A 19,221-nucleotide genomic window follows, 5' to 3' on the forward strand; every position below is an offset into this window, starting at 1 on the left:
ACGGCCTTATAGGTAGAATACTTTAATAGTGGTTGACTTTCTTGACGATGCCTCTATCTCCACAAGAGACAATAGTCTCTTGTGGATATCTCTATCTCCACAAGGAGATAGAGATATCTCCTTGATAAAGGATAATACCTTGATAAAGGTATTATCTGGATGTCAGATAATACCTTTGACTTCACTGCTTGGTCTCTGCTTTGATTTGCGCTTTCAACTGCGAGAACTGTTATAAACTAGAGTGTTCGATTTCTGGTCAGGTACGATCAACTTAATTTACCCCAGGTGGACTCCTGTGGCATTGCAGAAGCATCTCAAGGAAGCATTCACAGAACGAAAGAAGGAGGAAATAAAACTAACTAGAAAACATGTTTATTATGTTTGATAACATGTAAAAAAATGATAAAAACATGCATCCAATTGTGATTGGATGAATGTTTTAATACACATATCTTATACAAAAATATGTGTATAAACAGTTCATGATATAATAGGTTAATTCCCATTTTCAGTGATTTCAAATAAATTTCAGTTTTGCATCTTCTAGGCTCTATTGAAAATCCAACTTGTGTTATTCCTTAAATAAGAGGTTTTTCTGTCACAACACTTGACGGAAAAATCAACACAATTTGCATCTATTTTGTGATGGAAAAAATAGACATAAACATCTGAGGTCAGCAGTGAAATGCAAAAAAAAGAAACAGAATTATTTGACATAAAGAGACTAGACTTTGTCCTCGGTCCGTTCATCACCTCTATTTCAACCAGTCCCGGACTCATAATTTCAGTCCTCTTTCTTTCCCCACATCTTCTCTATGAGGGATCCGAGTTGGGTGGTAGTTGAATTCCCAGGCTCTGCAGCAGGTTAGAAGCAGGTCCAGCCAGTCCAGACTGGCTGCTCAGAGACTCCAGGAGATTCGCGACCAAGTTGACATCGATGTCTAAAGGCTGGATCTCCTCCTCAGCTTCGTCAACTCCTCCCTCCTCCATCAAAAGCCCGTTTCCCGTCGGGGAACCAGACGAGTCATTGTTCACGCAGGCCTTGTAGTTCTGTAGAAACCACACATTCACAATGGCCTGGGTGCATTTTAAACCTGCTAAATTTTGTATGAAAACATAAAAACTAGCATTTACCGTTTGACTGAAGCTTTTCCCAACATTAGTGCTCTGCAGCTCCTGATCCATTTGGTCCATGTAACTTTTGAGGCTGTTCAGAGTTTCGGCTGCGCTCATCTCTGCAGGACCAGATGAGCCTTCCTCTGTCGCATTCACCACCTCTTCCTCCTCCTCTTCCTCATCATCATCATCGTAATCATCGTCCAGATCATCTGAATCTAGCTCTTCTTCTTTGCCTCCTAAAATATTTAAAATGATTAAATACAATGACGGAACGGAGAAAGAATCAATCGTTGCTTTTATGTACCTAATAGCTTATCTAATGCATTGGCCATCGAGCCTGGGTCAAAACTGAAAGGCTGAGTCTGAAGGCTCCTGGAAAACATTTAAACAAAATAGAAACTATCAAACCAGATTTAGAAAAATATTTTTTTTAAAAAAAGAATGGCTGCATGTAACTTATCTCACCAGGGTGCTTCAGCCCCCTCATGAGACGACATGGCATTGAGGAAGTCCTTCATCCCTTGACTGACAGCTACAAGACTGTAAGCTGCATCTTCCACATTGGTATCCTCCTCATCCTCCTTCCCTGCAGCCTCCTCGACAGGCCGCTTCTGCTTGGTAGAGCTGAAGCCTTCACAGTCGACATCAGCGACCCTGCTGCTTCTTTCCTGCAGCAACTGTTCTAAATCCTGAGCTGTGACTTCCAACCAGCTGTCGCCTTTAGATTAGCGAAAAGGGAAAAAAAACACAAATGAATCATAGGAAATTGCAAATGAGCAGAGGAAGGAAGATATAGGCAATGTGCACGCATTTGTTTTGAGCTCTTTTATTGAGATGCAGTAGAAAGTGCCAAAGTGAGAAAATGTGGAAAATGAAGTGTCGCCCCGCCCCCACGTGTTGCTGCTCAGTAGTTGTCAGTTGTGTGAAAGAGTGGTAGGTTTTTTGCTGAAATCTTCAAAATGTGTGACACATTTTTCTTTCCCATCAAGTCGTCAATCTGATTATTTTATAGATACTTTTATAGCAAGAAAAGGATCTACTCTGTTGCTGTTAAGCTGGTCACTCACTGTCCTCCGGGGGGAGCTGTGACTCCAGTTTCTTGAACTCTACCAGGTTGAGCGGACTGCTGTGAAGCAGCTGAAGAATCTCCTCGCCTGCAGAAATGGAGCTGAAACAAAATTCACAGCAGGAATATTGAGGGGGGAAAAAAGGCATGTGTGTTTTTTTTGTCAGTTTAATTAACATTACATTTATCAGTCCCAACTTAAACCACAAAAACAAAATTAAATTTGTAGAACGCCATGCAGCGATCTTCGTGGAAATCATGAATCCTGGTGTCTACATTCATCACCTGCCAGGCTGATCTCTACACTCGAAAGTACATGTTTGAATCCTCACCTTGACTTTGAGGCAACTGACTGTTTGAAGAAGATCTCTGCAGATCTTAAGAGTTCTTTGTAAACCGCCGAACCTTCCAGCTCGCCCTGCTTTTGACAACATGGACATTAAAATCGAGCTTCCTGGGAGAAATGCTTTATCTGCTGTTTATAGAAGTGTGGACAAAAAAAAAAGAAAAGAGTGCGACTCACTCGGAAGTAGCCGTTCTTTTTTAGACTTTCCAAGAAGTTTCTCCACTGAGGGTTGCAGTTCATAGAAGCGTCGGCCTCTGAGGACGGCAGCCTGCTCTTAGAGCACAGGATCTCAAAGCCGTGAGCCTGAGAATAAGGTGAAAACAGATTCGCATTTCCACCTTTAGCTTCGCCTTCTTCCTCGTGACAAAAGAAAACCCCAAACCACGCCTCACCAGTTTCATCCCAAGTTCATGAGCCTTGTACCGTGGATGAGAGCGAGGCGGCAGGTCGAAGCCGCTCCTCCGATCTGGGGTGAACTGCTGCTGCTGCAGCTGGGCGTACAAGCAGCGGGTGAATGTCACCTGGAAATTCACGCAGGAGAAGGACGCCGTATCATGAAAGCTGAAAGACCAGCACAAACAAATCCTGCATATTTTGCATGTGTCTACCGAGGCGAGGACTCTCGTGTCAGGAGGAAACGTCCTGAAGCTACGACAAGCCTGCAGGTCCACTGGATCCCGCAGGTAGAATGCCGAGACCGCGGGGGCGACCAAGTCTGGACGCTGTGCCAGAACAGAGGCAACGCCGGCAGGGATGAAGCAGTGGGCCCGGTGGAGATTAGCTTTAATCTTCTCTGGGTACCTACATAAATGTCCAAAAATGTACATCATATATATATATATATATATATATTTTACATTCTCATCATTTATAGAGACGTCCTCAGCAGGTTGTTCCTTTTGCATTTCACATGTAATTACTATAGAAAAATCAAAGAAAATCGGGATTGTGTGAAAGCTCACCCTTGCAGCCTTTTTTTTAGAGCTGAACGGATTTTGGGGCTGGCCTGACAAGCTTCTGGGTGAGCAGAAAGCAGCGCTAGAGCTTGTGCCAAACTGGGGACCACATCAAGAGAAAAGCCAATTGAACTGGACTTGGATGGGCAGGGAAGGATGTGCAACTCTCCCCTGTAGATGAAGACCTGCGAAAGAAAGAAAAAACAGCTGCTTTATTTCACTCTCCACTGAAAGAAATCACACACATCCTTTCAACCAGTCACTGAATTATTCCTCTTAAACATGTACATTAAGATGTGTTTTGGGTTAATCGCTGACTGTTTTGGGTGCAGACAGGCTATGTTTTTCTTTATTATAAATATTAATATGGTGTTTGCTCCAAAATATAGCTAACAGGGATTTTGATGTTACTATTGCGCAAGATCGTCAAATTAAAAGTGAGGAATGTGAACATCTGGAAGACTCACTCTGTTTTCACTTGTGTCTGGGTTCAGCCACTTGGGAAGATGATCCGCTGCTTCAATAAGAAGAAAATCCCCATCATTGTCCTCAACTCTGCACACACAAACAGTACTTTCAGCTTATACAAAGAAAGGAAATACTAGTTATATATATATATATATATATATATATATATATATATATATATATATAAATATATAAATTCAGCAACATCTTGTCTAACCTGGCTGCAAGTTCTGGGAATAACTCTGTGAGATGCAGCAGGAGGTAAACAATAAACCACTCATCCTCAATGTTGTCTCCATACTGAGTGCTGCCTCCCATGTGAGCAGGAACATCTCCTGTCAGCGAAAAGGAAAGTTACATTCTTCAGATCCGCCGCCATGCTTTATTACAGTGAGCATACGTTGTTGCATGATCTAATGTTAATGAAATGAAAGACTTTTAAGGCGTCTTCACCAGGGATGTCATCAAACGTGACTACATCTGCATATTTAGAATAAACTAATCTGAGTTGTAAAGCGAAACCAGAAAACATTACCTTCCTCGGGATGGTATTTGAGGTTGAATGGTTGATCCTGCCAGATGTACTGGACCAGAAGCTGAGCAACCTTAGCCAACATTTCCTCCGTCAGGAGTTTGAGCCGTTCTTCGGTCTGCTGGGAGGCCATGTCTGTCTGGACCGGAAAGAGTTTGTACTGAACCATATCTTCTGGAATCGACCTCCTCTGCAGGGCATCCATTGTGATTTTCTTTAGAGAAACGACTGATAAAACAACAATAAACCAGACTCCAGAAGTCTTTGATGTGTCGCCAGCGTCTGGAAACAGTTAAGCTCACTAGAATAAACTCTTGATTAGCGTCACCCTGTATAGTTATCTTCAAAATGTGACATTTTATGTGAGTCCAGGGCACAAATATGTTTAAATTAGGAGAAAACACACTTTAGTTTGGGTTACGTTGTAATCACGCCATCTGTCAGTGTTTAGGTCCTTCCCTAATTTCTAGCCGGCTTCACCCTAAGACATGTCAGAGAGTTCCGGTTTGACAAATGTACTAATTACAAAGTGTCTACTGACAAAATGATCACTTTTACAAATTTAATAAATAGCTTTTAAAAATATATATTTTGAGATTCGTTACGGGTAAAAGCAAATTAATCAAAAAGTGAAGTTGTAGACGGGTCAGAATCGGAAACATTTTACAAACGTAGTCACGTCACTACGAGGAACTATGGGAAATGTAGGAAAATAACACATGGGGTGAAGAGATTTTTGAAAAGCTTTATTTGTATTTGAGCTTTACAATACAATTTTAAATAACATTGAACCGTGAGAATAAAACGAAAATACACAACAATTAACAACAACAACAACAACAACAGGATCCATTTGTGGAAAATAAATATATGATCAAATAAGACTGAAGAGTAATAAAATATAAGTGCACAGAATAAACATGCTATTAATCGACGAGGACATTATGCGACTTAATTACAAAGTAAAAAAAAAAATTCTAAAATTAATCTTTAATGTCTGGATACAAATGATTTATGCATTAAACGTGTATGGAAAAATAACAATATACAATGCAATACAAAAATACAAATAATTAAAAGCGGTACATGTTTTTCTACTTTTCACAGTGTTATACAAAGTTTTTACTAAACGTACGTTGTAATATTGTTGCTGTTTTTTAAAGAATTGTATGCGGTTTTTTTTCCCTTTTAGTAAATTTTTTCTCCATGAGTCTATATTTTCCCCAAAACAAGTCTAGCAAAAATACTTATTTTATTACGCACACGACACGAATTATTTTTCCCAGAGCAGAAATACATTTCCCAGGTAACCGTGCAGCTGTGAAGTCGCGTCTCCATGACAGCCGTGCTATTGTTGTCGTCGTTGGTGCTAGTTAGCATCGCAAATCCTCAAATAGTTTAGACTCTAAGAAAGACAGACAGGTAAATATTTGACCACATTCGACAGCTATTTGGTGTAGCCAGACTAAACCGACGATGGGTCAAATTATACAAGTGCTGCGGCACCACCTTTCTCTTATAGTGCGCTTGTGTCGCCGTTCATGCAACGCTAGTTAGCTCATTTTCAAGCGTAGCCTCCCCCTCCAGCGTTAGCCGCAGCCCCGTCCAATATTCCAGATCCAGGCTTTTACCTGGTGGGTACCTACAGGGCGACTGGAGGAGATGTTGGAGCTCCCTCTATGCTGTTTGCAGAGAGTCGAGCGAGAGGAGGCGGGGATGAGAGACGTGGTCTGGAGCCCTTGAGCCGGAGAGAAAAGAGGATGATTTCACGGTACAACAGGAGACCAGTATCGCATAAACTTGAGATGTGAGTACCAAACTGTTCCCCCCCCCCCCCCCCCCCCACTGTGCTCTGTAAACTATATTGAGATATTTATATAAATTGCTTCACTTTAATCATTCTCTATTTGTTATCAGTTTAATTATCGTCATGTAGCCATTTGCTTAGTCACCAGTGTCAATTTTAGTGGTAGAGGAGAAGATTATGCTTTGATTGCCTGCTATAGGTACAGGCCAGTATGAGATTCTAATGGTATGATAACCTTGAGTGAAGTATCACCCTTTCAAAGTATCTGTTAAAGAAGAAAGTATTTAACATGATCCAAGTGGTTTCTTTAAAACGGAGAAGCGACAGTTGTTCCTACTACTGTAAGGATAATCCAGTATATGGATTATCAGTAAAAATAATGAGATAAAAAGTGATGTTTTTACACAAGCTGATATTAGCTGCTAAATGCAAATAGCTGAGGCTCCATTAATTTTTATTTATCACACTGGAAATATTTCCAAATAGTCACACTTCTCTTATTTTTATAGTCTTCTTTCATTCAGCTGACATAATGTGCAGCAGCAGGAGGAGGCGATGAAATGCTGTTCTCTCTGCTCCATAGTTTAGGTAACTTTGGTTAGTCTGGCTCTTTTTTCATGTATCCTTTTATATAGGACTAAACCACAGAAAAGGTATGAAGAAATATTTTTTTTGTTAACCTTTTAAAACTTTTGTGTACTTCAGTAATGGTAATCAGTTTATGCACTATATTCTTGGTACAAGTAGTTTGTGGTACTATATAAAGTGGTGTGAAAGCTTAAGCTAAGTAAAATTATACAATAGCTTTTGAGCTTTTACTTTCATAGTGGAGGTGTTTAATGTCATTTACAAGTTTTATTAGTTCCCAGGGAGATGGTATTGTTTCAGTCCTCCTTTTCCCACCTTTTTTCACAAATTTATGTTGTTTCAGTAGAAGCGAAACACAGCATCTCTCTTATGTCATCATGAAGACAAGCTGTCAGGTTTCATCCTCAAATGCCACGTTGCTGATCATTTCTCAATGTCCCTTCTGTGCAGTCGTGGTTTGTCTCGTAGCAGTCTCGATCACCACCCTCTCCCTGAAGAAGCAGACGATAACAAAACCTCTCCGCATTACCTCCATGACCTGCAGGAAGCCGTCTCTGCACACAACAGGTGACCAAGTGCCTGCAGCCTTGAGTTTCCCCCCCTTTAATGTTCAAACCTTTGCACGTCCAGAGCAAGACCAAGGCATAGAACAAGCGTTTGCACTAAGTGCGCAAACACAGACACTCTGGATATTTTGTAACTGTACACCGTCTTGAGCAGACAGCCGATTCTCCGAGTTCTCGCCATGTGACACCCAGAAGCAGCGGATTAATTAATATCACATTGCCTCCTTCAGATGTGCAGTCAAAAGGATGAATAATTAGGCAGGCTGTTAGAATATTCTATTAAGTTGACATTTGCTCCTTATTTCCACTTTGATTCTATCACCAGTCACTACTAATTATATTTCCGTAGCCCCAATTACAGAGATTTATTTGGCATTTAAATTTATATTATTAGACCAGTTTTGTTTATTCATGTGAAACATAGAAAAATAAATAGGTTTGACATATAAAGTCTTTGAGCATTATCATAGATTTTGTACCCTATGCACATTTCTTACAGGAGATTCAGTGCCTTGCTTAGTATTTATACTTCTTAAGTGTTGGTGTTAGAGTATTTCACATTTCATCCTCAAACTTCAATGCGTTTCACTAGGATTGTGTTTGATAGACTTACAGAGCGGAGAAGTTGAAGGTTAATGGCACTTTTTACAACTAAACATAGAAGTCTTATGGGCATGGCTTTACCAGCTTTGCACATTTAGAGACTCAAAAAGTCAAAGTAGTTCGACCTCCATCAGATTAGTTAGAGAGCATCCATAAAAAAATCAATTTTCATAGCTTCTTGGTTGGATTTAAGTCTTGACTTTGGCTGGTTAAAATAAAAGATTACTGTGTTTTCCATTCAGCTTGCAGACGTCTGCCGCCTCGGACCACTCCGACTGCCCAACCGTTATCTCAGTATCACCCAGCCAGTCCTGGTCCGGTATTCACAGCTCCACAGGAACCGGCATCTCCACAGAAAGGAGCTCCGTTTTCTCTTGGGGCTATGATGTAAGTCTGCTCTTCTTCAGAAAGAAATCTTGGCATGAAATTAAACCCGCCCCCAACCTCCCTCCGACCCTGTGAGTTGTAAAAGACGTTCCTTTTTTTGTGTTGAATACCTTCTCTACAGTTTGTTCTGTTTCTACGCAAGCATGCTGCCACATTTTAATTAAGTCTTACCAGCATTTATCACCTTTTGGAAAATGTGTGGGAAACAGAAAGTGTCCATGTAATATACCAGATGGCTAATTTGTATGCGAGACCTCATTCTCGTTGCTTTGCTTTCCTGTTCTTTCTACATTAAACCTATTTTCAACTCTTAATGCGTTTAAGAAAAATAATAACTCGCAGCTCTACTCTTTTTCTTCCTATGGCCCTCTATTTTTTAATTTCAAATGATTGCTCCACCTGCGACAATCCATAAGAGCTTATTTTCTTAATAAACTCTGCAGAATCCTTGCAGATGGGACCAGAATGCAAAGCAGCAGCTTTCAACAGTAGATTTAGCATACGAGAGCAGAGGGATAAATATCTTCGCCGACTGTGTTTTTGTTTCTGCGTCCCGCAGGAGTTTGATAAGGCGGCGTCGCGGCAGGTGCAGCAGATGTTTGATGAGATCGACAAGGAGCTGTATGAAGGGAGAGGCTGTGGGGGGGGGATACTCCAGGGGCTGCAGGACGAATGCCAGCAGTGGACCACACGCTTTCCACATCTTCGGTAACTTATCTGTTGTTTATCCTTCAGCTCGTAGCTTTTGTTTTGTTTTTAAAGTTTACTTTTTCATTTTCTCTCTGTGTGTGTGTGTTTGTGTGTCCCTCAGGATCCTGGGGACTCAGCTTTTGTGTCCCACCGACGAGGGCTTCCAGTGGTACGCCACTCCAGGGACAGTCAGTCGTGCCAGCAGCCCGTCAACAGACGGAAAAACTACTGTGAACAGCCAAGGCAAAGAGAAAGGGGCTGCAGAGTAAGTTTTGAAAACACAGACCTACTGGTTTACTGACTGATTGAAGAATTTCAGGCACTTTATCATCTCAGAGGTAGTTTTCTTTTGCTGGTGGTCACATCGGGTTCTTTTTAGCGAATCGAAAATGTTAAGTCTTCTTCATAAGCTCATTCAATCTTTATTCACTATTTACAGCTAAATAGATTTGCTGAGACAAGGTTGACGAGGTTTCTCTGCCAATTTGTTATTTTAAAGCTGTTATAAATATGTCCGGACTGACTCTAGCTCTGTGACCTACATACTCTGCCTTGTTAATTAAGTATTTGGGCCAATGTCATGTTGGATATTTAAAATATACAGATCAGACTCCAGAGTAGTGACACTATCTCACTAGAATGCTTATAAACTGGGTTGGGGTGATCAGATCAAGTTGCATGTCCATATGCATGATGCACTGCATCAACCCCGAATCTTACCAAGTACTTTTGTCTAGTTTTTAGTGCAAGCATGTTAGTACATTTGGAATAGGAAAAAAGTAACTTACAAGTAACTTTTCAGCAAGAAATATGAGCTAGTTTTAAGTCAGTAATTCAAGTGTACTAAAATAGTTGCTGTGGAAACTAGACCGAAAACACTTGGTAAGATTAAGTGTGTTTGCATTAGCTCTGTTCTGCATCTCAAGATGTGTTTTAAGACTAATTTGCTTTCTTCAATGTTTTTATGCCTGTATTGAGAATCCTGCCAAAATAATTTGAATAATGTTTTCTTTCTTGGGAAAAAAATAGATTGAATATTCAGGGCAGGAAAGCTGCACTGATCAAAGAGTTTGATGACACTCCTCACAGCGAGCCTAGCAGCTACGACCAGCCGAGAGTGATTGAAGTGGAGGGTGTGATGGAGGAATATCTGGCTTTTGATAGCCGGGACTTGTGAGTTGTCCACATTCATAAATTACACAAATCCCAAGAAGTTCTCCTGTGCAAGTGTTATTCCCTTTGCAGAACAGTAAAACGAGTATTTTCTTTCTCCAAAAAGGAATGAGGAGTGTCATGAGGAATGCCCGGAGTCTGTTTGGAGGCATCACTGCCTGCCCCCGGTCTCACCGTACCGCTGCCGCCGGCAGGCTGTTCTCGACCTGCTGTTTGATGACGTCTGGCGGGAGCTGGTTGGTTGGATGAAAGAGCTGGTTCAACGTCACTGGGAGTGCTGCACCTCCCGTAATGCTAAACGTTTCTACTTTTATGATAAAGTTGAACTTTTACGCATACGGGGTTATTTAGAAAAATAATGGAATTTGATTGCAGTCATCTCAGGATATGTATGGAAGAAGAACCTGAGTGTATGGGAGAATATTTCTGTTTCCAGAACTATTCTTCCTTCCTTCTAACCTTCCTTGTGTTATTCCTCTCTTTAGTTCCTTCGTTGTGTTATCCCTCTTTCCTTCCTTCCAGTTTTTTATGTTTTTCAAAAATATCTGCCATAAATTTGAGGAATATGGGGAACTTTTGTATTTACTACTTTCATATGACAAAGTTGCAAAGTTGAGTGTGGAAAACTAGGGAATTTTTAAAAGTAACATGTGTTGAAGCCCCATTTATATGTTTATCAATATTAATGTTGATATGTTTTTGGCAGATGACGAAACCCTATCTGGGAGCCTGAGCCCTGTGCTGCCAGACGCTCTGAATCCTTTCATGCTGCTCTCCTCGCTGCCCGCCGTGCTTCCAAAACTCGGTCAGAGCCGAGTGCCACCGCTCATGTCTGGACAGCAGCTCCAGGTCAGTGGTTTAAGAAGGTCTAGACATCAGAGGCTGCTTATTTCATAAATGTCAGTCTGAGTTGATCAGAAAACCAATTCTGACTTTTTCTCAGTCTACTTCAATGAAAACAATTTGACATCGACAACCTGGCAAAAACCCCTATTCAGCCCCTGATAAAGGAGACTAAAAGCTTTGTTTTATTTAAGCAGCACATCGTCACTTTTATTCATTTATTTATGATTTGATTTAGATTCTTTATTATTTGGAGGGAAAAAATATATTCTGTTAAAAGAAAGTTGTTTTTAACTAAATGATCTTTACTGCCCTTATTAACACCATTAGTAATTCCTTTAAGATGTATGCAGCTGAAGCCACAAACACTCCATGTGGGTCCGGTGTGAAACAAAGGGTGAGGGTTTCGATACTTGCCTACTGTTAAGTACGGTAGAGGATCTGTGATGGTGGTTCTGTTTCTCCTCCACAGGCCTTGGAAACCTTATTATTAACTCTTTGAAACATCAGAAAAATTAAAACCTCTGCCAGAAAGCTGGAAATGAATGCTCATTGAGTCTCTAAGTAATATAGCAATCCAAAAAAATGGCTAAATGGTTCACCAATGGCTTTTCTCCAAAGCAACTCATAAAGTGTTGTCCTTTTGCAAAAGGGGGGTTGAACAAAGTGTTGTACCATACATTGAGCCAGTGGTGATTATTTGCTAAATTGGAGTTTTACTCACTACTGAATAAAATATAGCTAAAATACAGGTTAGATTTTTTGAAAATATTCTACGTCAGCTTATGATCCTACCACAAAAGATGGATTTATTTTTAAGACTATCTGAACGTCTTTATGGCAGGGGGTGCCAATCAGTTCGGAGAGGTCTGTACTTGAGGCAGTAAGTAAAGCGTTTTCAGTCGGGATGTCTTGTATTCCCCAGAGTTTTCATTCCTGCCTGTTACTCTTCACTTTCTCAGTCAGTCTGTTTCATTCCCTTTATTCTAATGTAGTTTTGGACTTGCTGTTTTTGTATATTTTGCCTTCTTAACTTTGTATTACTCTACTTTCTCCGTTGTTTCTTCTCTACTTTCTCCATATCTGCTTTCTTTCTTCAAACATGCCAATCCTCCCTCCTCCCATCCTTTCTTTTCTAAAGAACACAAAGTCAAGGGGCTCAAAGCACAAGTCCAGATGGAAATCCAAAAAGCAGAAAAGGCCTTCAGCTGTATGTAACTCTCCTGCATCAAGCCAGAGCAGTAGTGGGATGTGTGCACACCATCTGTAGAAGCTCATTATCCTGAATATCTGTGCTTGTGCCTGTTGATTAACACCAAAGCATCCCCGCTGTTCATCTCTTTAATCATCTTCAACACATTTGTGAGATGCACATCTTTTTTTCATTTTGATGTTTTTCTTTTTCAATCTTTTTGAAAGTTTACTGAAATTATCCGTTTGGTGTCTTCGCTGCATGATGGCTGTATTTGGAAGTAACTAACTGGGATTCTCCAGGGATTCCTCCCTTTATTTTGTATCCCGCTTCATCGTCTCTGTCCTTAAACCAGGCTTCTCAAAATTTTGCAGGTTCCGCCTATCTTGTTATCTCCGCTCAGTCCTGTTTTTCCTATGCTCAGGCTGGCAGGACGCCTGCAGGGGCAGCGGCAACGCAGTACAACCTGCACGACCTCATCGTGATTCAAAGCATCCCGCTGCAGCAGAGAAACCTGGCTGTGCTGGAGAGAAGCCAGTAAGAAGACATTTTACCCTTCGCAGAATCCCGTTTTGCAGTAGAAGAGTCGCGAACGCGTTTCGTTTCTGGTTTAGAGCAGTCGATCAACTGTGCATCTCTCTGTTCAAACACAGGGATCCGGAGGAGCGCCCGTCCCACAGGACAGTCTCTAGCGCCATCCCTTCCAGCAGACCTCGTCCTCGCAGAGCCCTGGAGCAGAGCTCTTCTTCTTTGTCCCGCCAACTGCAGTCAGCACGCCGCAGAAACCCTCCTCCTCGAAACTTGCTGCCCCTTGTTCCGAGTTTGAGTCAGGCCGGGACAGGAGGATACCTGGACGAGGTTATCCGTGGGACACGACTGTGAGTTGAAGCAGTGCAGTAACCCTACTGAACACCCTGCCCCTTTTTTGTTGTTTTCATTTTTGTCATGTAAACAAATGTCACTCGGAGTCATGCCTGTGAGCTATCCTAGCCCGTAAAAATGAGCCGAACTTTGGATGAAACAAATTCTGATCTAATTTTCCATCCGAAGCAATTAAATCCTTAACAAGAGAATTAGGATATGTTTGAGCCTAAAAGTCAACTCTGACCGTTTATAAAATGTCAGCGTCACAGAACCGCAGCTGTCATTCTTTTAGCTGGAAACATTTGAACTTTTCAAAAAATCTGAAAGTGGTCCGCCTCTCTAAAACAGAACCACAGCCAGTGACCGATTAACATCTCCGCTGGTGGCCCTGAGCCGAAACACTCCCCTGCCCCCCATCGGAACCGGAGACACCGAGTCGTCCCATCCAGGGCTGCTGTCAAAGCTCACACAGGTACAGATGTCAGCACCACAAATATGGTTGGTGTTATTCATCCCTGACATGTCATACACTGTGTGGAGCTGTGCAAAAATATTCAAGCCTCCTAAACGTTTTCACATTTTGTCACTTCATAACATTAAACTCTAGTGGATTATGCAGTGCTCTGTGAAGTGCTTAAAGCTTAGGACATTACTACATAGCTGTTAATTTTGCCCCATGATGATATGCGTTCGATATTTTAATCCCTGCAGCGTCAGAAAGGCCCTTCCAGCCGCGCCCACAGCGCCATACATGATGAAGTTCAAAGTTCCATACCAAGGGATCGTCACCACATACTAGACATCTTCTCTCGTCCCAACACGACACACACATACAGGGTGAGAGACTTATTTATTTATTTGAATTCCTCAAAGACTGAAACATCACTTCTATATTTTACTGCAGCCTTTAATGTGTTATTTGCATGTTCCAATTGAAGACTGTTGTGATGAACCTCTGATTTTGTCTTTCAGTCAGACACTCCATACCGGAGTTCCTTCACCGTGCTGGACAACATCGGGCAGGGTCGGCCAGGAAGAGCCTCTGTAGGCACAGGTCAGAAACCCAGTTGTTCAAAACCTGGAAGAAGACTAAACACATGGTCTACTTTAGTTGCTTATAGTCTCTTATGCTCCATTACACCGAGCAGTTCAACTCATTTTAAATCACGTATCTCATGGTTGAACTGCGGCTGCGGTCAGGGCTAGTCGATGCTGCATGAATGTGGTCATTCCTTTTCTTCTTGCATCTACACACGTTTTCCTTCCACTCAACCTTCAGTTAATATGTTTCTGTACAACCCTGTGTGAGCAGCTAGCTTCTTTAAAAAATTACTTTTGAGATTTACTGTCCTATTAAATGACCACTCTTCCAAAAACTACAATTTCTGTATCAAATTTTAATTGTCTTTATGGTAATTTTCTGAGTCTGAAATCTAGGTTTGGGCTGGCTATGTGCCACAATCACCAAATGAACAAAAATTCACTCTCTACTTCTGAATTGTATTCTGAAAGAAATCTGTAATTACTGGGGTGTCTCAGTTAGTTGGAAACTCACTTCACACTAGAGTGTTTTTAATAGCTTTACTTTCTATTAGGGCTGTGTTTAATGACTTCCACATTAATTTGAATCTTTTCCTTCAGACTCTCTGGGAATCGGCGTGACCGGTGTCAGTCTTGGCATCAGCAGCTCATCTTTCTTGGACTCATATCCTCACCACCCGCTGGGGCCCTCGCCCATCAAAGACGAAGAAGAGCCCGAACCACAGAGCCCTGTCGCAGGTCAGTAAAGTAACTCGGCTGAACTTAAGTTAGGTCGTCTTCTGTGTGAAACATTACATTTATGAGCAGCAAAAACAGCTCAGGTTTATCGTCGGCTGTTCCTCCATTTTCCAGCAGCTGCTCCCGTTCCGCCTCGCTCCTTCACCCGCGGTGGCATCTCATCCAGATCCAGCAGGCCTGGCTTGTAGTTTCCCCCCCTGGTCTCAACAGCCTCCCTGCTATCCATCTTTACCTGCATCATCTCTGCCCTCTGTCTTAATTCGCAGTAGGTTGTTTGTATTGATTAAATTTTTTAAGGCCTTTTTTTTTTTTTTGTATTTCAGAAATCACCTTGTGGGTCTGCCAAACATAAAAAGTCTTTGTACAGTATAGGTCATATGTGTGGCAGTGAAAGTTTGATGAGAATGACTATTTACGGGAATATGCTGTATAAAATGGCCTCCTCTGTGTTGCTGTAAATGACTATGCAGGGAAACCTATAAACCATATCTGCTCATAGGACATAAAAAAGCACATTTTCCTCCCCGCTCTGATGTCAGGGAGCTTTGTACTGTATAAAAATCCAACCGTCCCACATAAAAACAACACCGTCTCAATGACTCTCCATAATCAAGGTGCTTTTGCCGGAATTATCCTACAATGTAGGAATCTTATAGTATACAGATTATTTGTAAATAACAAAAGGAATTTATTCATGGTCTGAAAAAAGTGGTGTACTTAATATAATTTACTTGCTCTTTGTTTGAGCAAAGCCAACTGGTCGTACTTTGACGAGTAACATCAGGGTTAGTGCACAAATAGTTTCTTTACTTATTCCTCACAAGGGAGACAAAGCGACAACCTTTTTTTTTCTGCCCCTCAATGCTATTATCTGTTTTGTAATAAAAAATAAAGTGTATAAATTATGTAAACGCATGCATTTATTAATAGAACTTTTACAACATATTACAAGAAATAAGAGGATTTACATGTTTGTGTAGGCTGAAACAGTTTTGCAATCAGTTATCCTTAAAACATTTCTGCTTGTGTCTGAACTGGAATAACAACATAAAAAACTTTCTTTTCTTTTCCCCCCTCCAAGATTTATTTTTTGGCTTTTTTTCCTTTTTGTGGTTTCGTGCCTTTTTGCGAGTACTTTGCTTCCAGATCTGACATCAAGCTGTTGAAATTCCTCTCTCTGGACTGCTGGTTTTTCTGCAAAAATGTGGAAGAGATTAAAGTCAGGCCAACCGAGCAGAACCCATCACATTTTTTTGTAGACAGATGCACGTAGGGACGCGATACCTTTAGCATCATGACAAGGCTCTCCTCATCCTCACCGAGCCCCATTTCTTTCTGCATTTCCTCGGCTTCTACTCGCTCCCGGTCAGCCTGAAAGATCAGTTACAACCAACGCCGTTAGCCAAATGGAAAGACAATAGAAGTTTACCTCTGCATGTGCATTTGTTTCAGTTCTCACCCTCTTTCTCCGAGCCCTCTTCTTCGCCTGACTCTCCTTCGTAAAAGCTCGGAAGGCCTCCACTTCTCCGCTCTTGATGGCAGCCTGGATGATGCGACACAGCCTGGGCTCGTCCTCCTGAGAGCTGCAGAGAGCCGACGCCGTGATGGCATCCATGTCCCCCTCGTGCTGCACGTACAGTCGGATCACGTCCTCCCGCTCTTCGTCGGATCCCTTGTACTTCTTCTCAAATTCGAGGATGTCCTGCACCGTGATCTGGGAGAGGAACAGAAAGACGGATCACCATAACAAGTAGCATAGTTGTACAAGTCTTGGAGGAAGATTGAGTAAATACTCTACTCGTGTAACCGGATGGAGGAAACATTGCAATGTGAAAATTCATCAGATTCCTAAAAGTTATGTTCATATACAGATTCTTTAGGAAATGTATGAACTCAAGCCTAACTTTGACTCCAGTTTTTTTTTTTTTCTTAATCAGGAGCAAACAAATCATAAGCAAAATATAACTTATATTTGCAAATTATATTCTTACAAATATAACTAAGATTTGTTTCTATTTTTGGTGTCGAATGTGGCAGGAGCTGTTTGAAGATTTCCCCAAAAAAACTACAAACCTAAATTTAAAATAAAGTTGTTTTAACCACAACAAAAGAAAAATAACGCTCCTTAAAATAACGCAAATGTTATTGCACACACATTTGATGCAATAAAATGTGTGTGCTTGTCCTGCAAATTGATTACTGCGATTTATCCAAATATTAGTGGGCATGTATGAATATTTTTAGTAGAAAAAATAGAGTGACAACTACTTCTAGCCTTTCAGTATTATTCAAAATGTTTGTTATGGTTACTGAAACATTGTAAAAAACACTTTAATCCATCATAATAACTGAAATGATGACATTGGTGTCTATGAATGATAAAAGTAAGCTAATAATCTATCAGCAGTTTATGCACGCAAGGTTTGAGGTTAATAAATACACATATCAGTATTAAAACAGCTTTGATAAATGTCTAGCGGTTGTTTCTGTGAATGCGCCACTTTTGGGACGTGGCCACTGTTGTACTTCCGTACCTTGGGGAAGAGCAGTCTCCAGTATTCTTCCCAGCAGCGGTCCTGACTGAGGACGTCCGACTCTTCATCCACCAAGCCCTGCTCATCATACACGGCCCTCTGCTCCTTGTCGCTCAGCACCGCATAAAGCTTCCCCAGCACCTACGGGTAAATTTTTACACTAAAATGTAACCGTGAAGCATTGAAGCTCGATTCTTAAAACGTGTCGGTGCCGCCGCACTGACGGAAAACGTGCAATAAATGTGTGTTTTTTTTTTAAGTCAGCTAACGTTAGGGTTTTACAGAAGTTATCGCAAATTTAAGTTAGCTTCAGTTAGCTATGCTGGTTCCTAGCTTGCCAGTTTTGAAAGCTGACCTGAAACTTCTCTGTGGCTTGCGGGTCGTCTGGAGCCCTATCTGGATGGACCTTCAGCGACACTTTGTAGTAATTCTTTCGGATGTCTGCCTCACTCGCCTCTTTGTTTGTACCCAGAACCTCGTACAGGTTGGAGGTGTGGAACAGCTCCCGACACCGCTCGAGCAAACCCATCGTAGAAGAACGAGTTCTGGTTTAACCGGGTAAGTTGGTACAGAGTCTAGTTGGCACAGTGTCCACACGATCTAAATCGATTATTTGACGCCAATACTTAAGTAATTGCTCAGTATTCTGCGGGTCCTAAGGTGCTAACGTCAGTTTGGCGCGCTGGCCTATCCTTTACATCCGTACGTGCAGAGACGCGCTTACGTAACACTGTACGCGTTCTTTCATTGGTTGTACTCAGAGCCTGCCTTTTTTTTTTACGTAGCATTTGTTTTTGTTTCACCCTTCCTCGGCCCTCCATTATTACACTTTATGGACTAATTAAACTGCTATATAAAGAAATGTATAATTAGTAAAATATGGAAAAAAAATAGAATGATATACGAAATAAATCTAACAATCTCTGAGATTCAAACAATGTAAAGAAAAAAAAAATAAGAACAAAATCTAGAGTTACCTCTCATTTCTTTATCCTGACCAAGACATAACCCATTTCAGGTTTGCTAATAGAGTCCAGCAGATTTTTAAATTACATCTTTTGCTATTAAAAGGCTTCATGATTCCATCAGAGCTTCCAATGTTTTTTGGAAGAGAAACTTGTCCCACAGCATCTATATATGAATTCCTGTCATGTTGTTACAACATGCTGAAAGACCTTTGTTTCTTTTTGACACCACAAATAGAAAATAAGAAAAAAAAAGTTGAGAAAAAATGACATTTTGCATATTGGAAGAAAGCTATTAAGAAATCCAGAAAACAATAAATATGTGAAAATTAAAATGAACGTGTAAATGAATAAACTCACATTACATTATACAAATAACTGGAGTTTATTGAGCAGTTGAATTGCTATTACCAAAGTTATATATTGAAGTACTGAAGCAAAGAGTGGAATCTCTCAACGGGATTTGCCAATTGTAATTTCAGGATGCATGCCATACCAAAAAGGCCTTTTCTGTCCTAACATCACAAACATAACCATTTAAAATTTTGCTGGGCAACAGATGGTCTAGATCACAGGTCTCAAACTCCGGTCCTCGAGGGCCGGTGTCCTGCAACTTTAGATGTGCCTCTGCTGCAGCACACCTGAATAGAATAATGAGGTCATTAGCAAGGCTCTGGAGAACTGATCTACACAAGGAGGAGGTAATTAAGCCATTTCATTCCAGTGTTTTGTACCTGTGGCAT

At 41.1% G+C, this 19,221-nt stretch overlaps 3 protein-coding genes across 8 annotated transcripts; 1 reads left to right on the forward strand and 2 right to left on the reverse strand.

The window, feature by feature from the left end:
• Positions 1 to 381: 381 nt before the first annotated feature.
• On the reverse strand, positions 382 to 4,954 carry ecd (ecdysoneless cell cycle regulator). 2 transcript variants are annotated; one of them, XM_014474752.2, is made up of 13 exons: positions 4,491 to 4,954; positions 4,173 to 4,290; positions 3,955 to 4,042; positions 3,494 to 3,672; positions 3,140 to 3,332; positions 2,924 to 3,052; positions 2,709 to 2,834; positions 2,518 to 2,603; positions 2,187 to 2,287; positions 1,585 to 1,837; positions 1,424 to 1,491; positions 1,135 to 1,355; positions 382 to 1,050 (listed from the first exon to the last, which is right to left on the reverse strand). In XM_014474752.2, exons 1-13 carry the CDS (start codon positions 4,690 to 4,692, stop codon positions 814 to 816), a joined length of 2,001 nt encoding a protein of 666 aa, XP_014330238.1. In that variant the 5' UTR covers positions 4,693 to 4,954; the 3' UTR covers positions 382 to 813. The 2 variants fall into 2 exon arrangements, with proteins under 2 accessions (XP_014330238.1, XP_023182699.1); XM_023326931.1 differs by having other exon boundaries at positions 2,518 to 2,606.
• An 818-nt stretch (positions 4,955 to 5,772) lies between these two features.
• Positions 5,773 to 15,574, forward strand: fam149b1 (family with sequence similarity 149 member B1). 5 transcript variants are annotated; one of them, XM_023327774.1, is made up of 17 exons: positions 5,773 to 6,294; positions 7,333 to 7,449; positions 8,294 to 8,438; positions 8,998 to 9,146; positions 9,250 to 9,393; positions 10,158 to 10,301; positions 10,408 to 10,589; positions 11,008 to 11,150; positions 11,989 to 12,027; positions 12,286 to 12,354; positions 12,761 to 12,873; positions 12,990 to 13,214; positions 13,549 to 13,672; positions 13,912 to 14,037; positions 14,173 to 14,254; positions 14,842 to 14,979; positions 15,097 to 15,574. In XM_023327774.1, exons 1-17 carry the CDS (start codon positions 6,167 to 6,169, stop codon positions 15,165 to 15,167), a joined length of 2,139 nt encoding a protein of 712 aa, XP_023183542.1. In that variant the 5' UTR covers positions 5,773 to 6,166; the 3' UTR covers positions 15,168 to 15,574. The 5 variants fall into 5 exon arrangements, with proteins under 5 accessions (XP_023183542.1, XP_023183541.1, XP_023183544.1 ...); XM_023327773.1 differs by having other exon boundaries at positions 5,774 to 6,294; positions 15,094 to 15,574; XM_023327776.1 differs by lacking the exon at positions 12,286 to 12,354 and having other exon boundaries at positions 5,775 to 6,294; positions 15,094 to 15,574.
• A 303-nt stretch (positions 15,575 to 15,877) lies between these two features.
• Positions 15,878 to 18,226, reverse strand: dnajc9 (DnaJ heat shock protein family (Hsp40) member C9). The gene is made up of 5 exons (XM_005814577.3): positions 17,869 to 18,226; positions 17,514 to 17,654; positions 16,439 to 16,693; positions 16,264 to 16,350; positions 15,878 to 16,173 (listed from the first exon to the last, which is right to left on the reverse strand). The coding sequence occupies exons 1-5, from the start codon at positions 18,040 to 18,042 to the stop codon at positions 16,063 to 16,065; spliced, it is 768 nt and encodes a 255-aa protein (XP_005814634.1). The 5' UTR covers positions 18,043 to 18,226; the 3' UTR covers positions 15,878 to 16,062.
• Positions 18,227 to 19,221: the final 995 nt, after the last annotated feature.

Source organism: Xiphophorus maculatus, chromosome 22 (genome assembly GCF_002775205.1).
Source record: "Xiphophorus maculatus strain JP 163 A chromosome 22, X_maculatus-5.0-male, whole genome shotgun sequence".
NCBI lineage: Eukaryota > Metazoa > Chordata > Actinopteri > Cyprinodontiformes > Poeciliidae > Xiphophorus > Xiphophorus maculatus.